Genomic DNA, 7373 nt, shown 5'->3' on the forward strand with positions numbered 1-7373 from the left:
ACTGTAAGCAGAACCGAATTACCTTAGATGCTAATGTCGTAATTAATTATGTTGCAAAGGATAAGGGTGGGGCTACTAGAAAGACTTATTTATATTCAGCATCTTATATGTTTAAAATGAAATACTATAATACTCCAATCAAAAACAAAAAGGAACGAAGATATACATTCGTTTATCATGAAGCTCGTCTCTTTTTTGACTTATGCTTATTGAAACCTTTGCGATAACTAGATATTCGAGCTTCTAAAGCATTCATCTCCTTTTGACGATTTTGGACATGTTCTTCTTGTGCTTCCATATCTCTCTTAAGTTTACTGATTTCATCATTCAGTAGATTCTCCTATAATATAACAAAAGGAAACCATTTTATAGTTAAGATCTCACAAACATTATTTCCATTCATGTATATGTATATATGAATGTAATGATTACCTGTTTCAAGCTTATAGATATTGGAATCAAGAAATGATCATCTCTAAGATGACTAACAACATGAACCATTGAACAACGATAACATTTTACATATTAGAGCACTTGGATGAAAGTATCACTAAATAACTAAAGTAAGAAAAAGTTACCATCTTGTGTAAGATCCTCAAATATTTGCATGAATTCAGTCTTAAGATGAGAAGGTTCCATAGTAGCAGTAAATTTCCCCAAATTTGTAGCAGCAGATCTTCTAACCATTGGCATATCATCTTGACACAACTGACTATATAAAAACCTCTAATATAAGTGTTCTTATCATTTCATAATGAAGTAATGCCTATAAAACCTACATACAATAAAAGGAACACTAAAAGCAACAAAAAACCTATTTTGCAAATATCTAAGATTAACAATAACTTACCTTCACTAGAACCATAAAGCACTTCAGCTGCAGAAAGCCGAGGTATTGCCATATATGAAGACATGTAAACAGAACTTGAACCATGCATTTGTGCAGCTTTATTCTTGGACACAAAGCTTGTCATCTTGTCATGCAACCGTACACTAGCCTGGCAATGCACGATTTATCAAAAAAAAATTCCGAATGCATCTGGTAAGAACTAGAAGAAAGAAGCCCATGAGTCATACATCTGCTATATGTGAATGGTGAAGCTCTAGCCATACAGGATCAGATCCTCTAGAAGGACCTCTTTCTTTTCTGGAAGGCCACCTGTTTTGCTTGCAACCTAAGTAGTATAGTTACTTGATTTATAATAGCAAAATAACGGTATAAAAAAACTTGATGAACACTCCATGGCTAGAAACAGAGCCTAACCTCATGAAAATATTTATTCCCATCCATGTTAGGCATTGCATATGTAAGAGTTAAAATTATATGTAAGAGTTAACAAAAAACAGCAAGTTAGGCATTGCATATGTAAGAGTTAAAATTATATATTGTGATCTGAAACACGCTCAGGGTAGCTTAAAGTCATAGCCACTTTGATAGGAACTCCAACCTGGAATAATAAATACTCCCATAAAAAAGAAAAAAGAAAAATGGGGAAGCAAGTGAGTGAGAGTGAGTGACCTCTGTAATCTTTAGATTAGGTTTAGGGGAGATAACTGTCCTTCCAGTATACTCAAAACGCTTCCTAGATAAGTTTTTCCGAATATGCCCTTGCTTGCCTTTTTGGTGTTGAACAAGGCCAGTAATTCGTTTGACATTCTGTTGAGATGAATCAGATACATGGGCATCACTGTTTACATATTGTGCAACACTAAGTTGGAGATTATCTCATAAAACACCCTACAACAACATCATCATATGGAACATCTGAATTAGTAGTCTAGTTAATCTGCTTCAACACTTCACAACAGGGTATCAATAGATAAATAAATAAATGAGAAAAGAGATTATTTAAGAGGGATAATAAGATTAAATAGAAATAGAAAAACAAAACAGTACCAAGCTTTTGTTATGGACACTTGCTCCTGATAACGCCTCATGAACAGATGCATTGGCTCTTATAATTTCTGTATTTGAAGCTCATTTCCATGACTACGCAACCAAACACCAACACAATTGGAAACATCTGACAGAAAGAAGCAAGAATATACTTTGACAGTTCATGTGGGCCTAAAACCCTCAACTGCCTTTTTCTTTGCCTTTTAAATCATAACCATAACCAATCATTCTTGATTGGTAATCCTTCAAATTGTGTTCTTCGGCATGAGAGAGAGAGAGAGAGGTTAGATGGCCATTCTTTTCTAACTACCAGGCAATGTTCCAAAAAGATCAGAAGGGACTCCCCATTCTTTTTTGACTTTATTACCCTCATCACTCAGCAAGGTAAATGGGAGTCTGTATTTCTTTGCAAATGCCTACGACAATAATAAAAAACTTATGTTACTATATTACACATTAAAACAAGAATAACAATGGATATACATGTGTATGGGTGTACTAATTGATATGTGTACACATCTACCAAGCTTATAATTGCAACATTAGAGATTGATTCTTATTATTATTACCTTGTGTGATTCTGCATCATCACCACTAATCTCGATAACCTGGGCTCCTGCTTTCTTGAATTTTTCATAAGAGTCTCTGAATGCACATGCCTAAAGATTGCATAACAAATATTGTTTATCTACTCATATACTTTCTAGACGAGAATCAACAATAATTTTTCCAAAGATGTTTAAGCATCCAACATTAGCAGATGTAAGCTTCGAAAAGATCATTTCTTTAAGGATAACGACATGAGAAAATGTGATTCGAACCTGTTTAGTGCAACCAGGGGTTTCATCAGCAGGGTAGAAATAGACCATAATAGTGCATGAAACATAGTTTGGTAGACTAAGAAGTATTTGCGGCCCATACTATTTGGCCCATACTGCATGTCATACATTTAGAGCATTAAGCAACCATGTCATGTCAGATTAAAGTTTTACAAGTAAATAAAAAGAGAAGGAGTAGAGTAGACATACTGAATTATGTCTTGATTGGGCTGAAGTTGATGACAAAGGTAATGCAGCTCCATGGGTGTTATGCAGAGTAGTTTGTTGCGTTGTTGTAAAAAATGACTTGATTCCAAATTCAGAGTCATTGTTTATCTCTGGTTGTAAAGATTAAAGATTAGGATCCCTTAATTTTATGTTTTATCAGCAAATTATGTAAAATAAATATTACCTCAAGAGTATAGTGCGAATTTGAATAGTGAGAATCCATTTATCTTTGTATATTGGTACATCCATTTAAGCTGCATAGAAACAAAATAGTATAAGAAAAAAGAAATTCCGAACAATTTTAAATTCAAAAAATGATCGTTAGTATATTTTTATTCTCTCTTTTTTGTTATATTAAATTCTTATAGCTTTTAAAACATATAATTTGCTCTCGTTTAATATATTACTTTACATGAATAATCAAAAATACTTATGATATGTTACTTTAACTTTTCTTCTGCTGTCTCCAAAAAAATGGGACATTGCAATGTAAATTAGTCAAAATTGTACCACAAACAATAGCTATCTTATTAAAAACATTTTGACATATGAGTTTTTAAAGATTAATTAGCACACGAGTACCTTCCTCTTAGTAGCTCTGTTTCATTGCTGCAGAAAGAAAAAGAAAAAAAACTATAATAAGATTTTGCATCAAAAGGTCTACGTATTTACATCATGGTCTAGCTTCTCAAACATCTTCTTCAAATCCTATGTATGTGTGTTCTATTTAGTTTCTATTTGAAGATAGTTCAAATGAGTGTTGAAAGCATATGTGGGCTTAATTAAAGGTTATCAGATTTCCTTTTTATACTTACTTGTTGTGTTAGTTGGCCAAACTCAAGCAACGAGAAAACTAACTCTAAAACTAACTCTGTAATTACCCCTGTAATCGATGAGAACTGAGAAGCATCAGTAACATCCTTTCATAAGAGTTTTTGGTGCTTGCAAGTTAAAAGCAACTTTAGGTACTGTCGAACCCTTCTGTGAGTATCCCATTGTCTGAACATTTTATATACTATATCTTACCAAACACTTTTTTCATCCCCTTCATTCTTACATTAGGTTTTTTCACTCAACGAAGAAGAAATAAAACTTGGTTGTAGCATTTCATCGACCACCTGGTGTGCATCATCAAGCTTGTCACAAATTAACAAGATATCATTATCTTTTCTACCTTATTCCTACTATCATTTATTTTCTTTAATTTCAACATCAAATCCAAAGCTCCAAATCTCTTAAAAAATCAAGATAGACATAAATTCGCATTAAGCTAGTCAACAAAAGCAACAAGAACAAATTATTAAAAATACTAAATGATAGATCCTTCTTACCTTCAAGTAGATGCCTGTAAGATTATGTGTGTGAAAGGCTAGGAGGTTTTTGAGACCACATAAACACATAATCATCAACCTGAAGAAGAAGAAGAAGAAGAAGGATTAACAACAAAATGAAAGATATAGAGAAGAAGGAGACAAAGCCCATTATCAACGTGGTCTCCTCACCTTCAACTTAACAAATTGAAACATAAGAGTACCTGAATCAAAAGACGATTAAGCAGCATATGAAGATGAAGAAGAATCATTGAGATTAATGATGTTTGAAAGAAATTAGGTAACAGTATGTTGACCATCACCTTGCTTGGTTTGATCGAGGACAAATTGGGGGATTTTTTTTTGTAAATTGATGAAGAACATATACCGATGATGAAATCAGCAAACGGCAAAAGGCGTAAGATGTAAGAAGAAGGCGCATGATGATACGCAGATGGTTGAAATTAAACAACAAGAATTCTCCATGCCGATGCTTATACAGGTCTTCTAGAGAGAGAAAGAGGAAGACAGAAGACACCAACCTTAATATGAAGCTCTATTCTCAAGTCGGTGTAGCAAATAAAGAAAAACATGGAGAGATGTTCGCCAGAGTGACTCAGCCACCGATCATGGCAACTGGAAAAGCTAGAAACAGCTAGTGGCAAAGCTAGGAGAGAAACCCACCAGCGAAGTCTTCTATGGGCAGCGGCCGGCTTCCAATTGGTTAAGGAGGTGAGATAGGCAGCCAAGCTGCTTCCACATCCACAAAATAGGTTAATATTAGCCGCCCAAAACACTCTCATTGGAGGAGGAAGCAGATCATCGACGCGGACATAAGTTGAACTCTTCAACTTATAGGTAATGATATAGCTCATTAAGAAATAGAATTAGGGTTCTTATCAGGTATTTTCGGACAGAGGAACCACCGCCACAAACCACCATCTCCAAAGCTTCTACAAAAAAATTGAACAAAACCATACCAGATCGACGATGGTAGTTGATTCCGGATGAACGAAACCATATCATAGAATGTAACCTGAAAATGAGGTCTAGGGTTTACATGGAAAGGCAAATCTACTGTTGCCTTGATCGACGGACTACCGGGAATAGCAAGTAACGATGGTCGAAGTGAGAGGGAAGAAGTAGGCGGCGTCGATAATTAGGGCAAGAGGGAAAGGAGAAAAAAGGAAGGCGGGGTTTTTAATATTTTTGGATTTCATTTTCCCCCTGGCTATTAAAGGATGGAACGCGCATTACATTAAAATTTATAAAGCGACATCCTTAGACGACACGCATTTTGATAGAGGCGCCCTCCGTGTTTTTTTGTTAGACACTAATTTAAGGGCACGCAATAATGCGTGATATAAATTCGTAAATTTTTTGAAGAGATGACACTTTTTTAATGTCACTCTCTGTTGCGTAACATAAATCAACGAGTGTCGTGGTTTGCGCGTCATAAAAGGGTCTTTTTCTTGTAGTGAATGCACCAAGATTTGATGGAAAGATACCATCAAAGTGCAAGACAAGAGAGGTATGAAATCATCTGCTCCATGATAACAACCATGATGAAGGACGGGGAATCCGTCACGAGCCACATGCAGAAAATGCAAAGGTATGTGGATCGTTTGTTGAAGCTTAATGTGAACTTCCCTGAGGATCTTGCAATAGATATCATTTTGCACTCCTTACCATCGTGCTATGATCAATTCCGCATGACATATCACATGAATAAGGAAGAGGTCACACTCAGCAAACTTCAAGGACTTCTCAAGACCGTAGAATTAGGTCTTAAGGGGAAGTCGGTTGCTATCACTCCTACTCCAAACTCAACTCCGGTTTTGGCAATTGGGAAAAGTCGATGGAGGAAGAGAAAGAGATCCTCGAAGGGTACCAAGGCTCGGACCCTTGATGGCTCTTCTTCAAGTGGAACCAAGAAAGGTTTCGTCACTCCTTCTTCTGACCCAAAAGAGGCTGAATGCTTCTATTGCCATGAAAAGTCTCATTGGAAGCGGAACTGCCCAAAGTACCAGCAGGATGTGAAGGATGGGAAAGTCAAACCCAACCATGCAGGTACTTACACTATCATTTCTAATAACTCACCCCATTCTAAATCTTAGGTCCTTGATACCGGTTGTGGTATTCATATTTGTTGTGACTTGCAGGGACTAAGAAGAAGTGAGGATGTGGAGCAAGGAAGAATAAACTTGATCATGGGGAATAGGAAAGCTTTACCTGTCACCAAGATTGGAGTTTATTCTTTATCGCTAAGTAGTGGGTTTAATTTAGATTTGAATAAATGTTGTTATTCTCCAGGAATGGCAAGAAATATTATTTCCTTTCATGCTTTGTACAAACAAGGGTTTACCTTTTCATTTAATAATGAAGTTGGTTCTATAGATGTTTTCTATAATAATGTTTTTTATTTTAAAGCATTACCTTGTGATGGTGTGTATGAAGCTGTATCTGTTGTAGATAACTTAGGAAATAATGTTTTGTGTATTGATTCTACTAATAATACTAACTTGGATAAAGCATCATTATGGCATTGTCGTCTTGGACATATAAGCAAGAAACGCATAGGCCAACTCCAAAAGGATGGAGTCTTGGAGTCGTTTGACCTAAAGTCAGATGATAGTTGCGAATCATGCTTACTTGGAAAAATGACAAAGTCACCCTTCACAGGCTCGTGTGAGAGGGGTGAAGGTTTGTTGGACCTTGTACACACGGATGTGTGTGGACCATTCAAACATGCCACAAGGGATGCTAATCGTTATTATTTGACTTTTACTGATGATTACAGTAGATATGGATATGTCTACTTAATCAAGCATAAGTCAGAGACTTTCGAGAGGTTTAAGGAATTTAAACAGGAAGTCGAGAATCAATTGGGCAGGAACATTAAGATGCTTCGATCCGATCGAGGAGGTGAGTATCTTAGTTCAGAGTTCCTTGACTATCTTAGGGAATGTGGGATTGTCTCACAATTGACACCTCCCAGGACACCACAGTTGAATGGTGTGGCTGAGAGGCGTAATCGGACCTTGTTGGATATGGTTCGTTCCATGATGAGTCGAGCTACGCTACCAATCTCATTCTGGGGGTATGCCTTAGAGACTGCCG

General features: G+C 36.2%; 1 protein-coding gene across 1 annotated transcript; it reads right to left on the bottom strand.

Moving 5' to 3' along the window:
* Window positions 1-437: 437 nt before the first annotated feature.
* On the bottom strand, window positions 438-3046 carry LOC145069589 (peroxiredoxin Q, chloroplastic). Its single transcript, XM_079016531.1, has 6 exons — window positions 2926-3046; window positions 2719-2831; window positions 2467-2556; window positions 1078-2313; window positions 851-998; window positions 438-708 (listed from the first exon to the last, which is right to left on the bottom strand). Exons 2-4 carry the CDS (start codon window positions 2764-2766, stop codon window positions 2200-2202), a joined length of 252 nt encoding a protein of 83 aa, XP_078872657.1. The 5' UTR covers window positions 2767-2831; window positions 2926-3046; the 3' UTR covers window positions 438-708; window positions 851-998; window positions 1078-2199.
* Between the last annotated feature and the right edge of the window lie 4327 nt (window positions 3047-7373).

This window comes from Lactuca serriola, chromosome 8 (assembly GCF_051521515.1).
Source record: "Lactuca serriola cultivar US96UC23 chromosome 8, Lser_US96UC23_V15, whole genome shotgun sequence".
NCBI classification, from domain to species: Eukaryota; Viridiplantae; Streptophyta; class Magnoliopsida; order Asterales; family Asteraceae; genus Lactuca; species Lactuca serriola.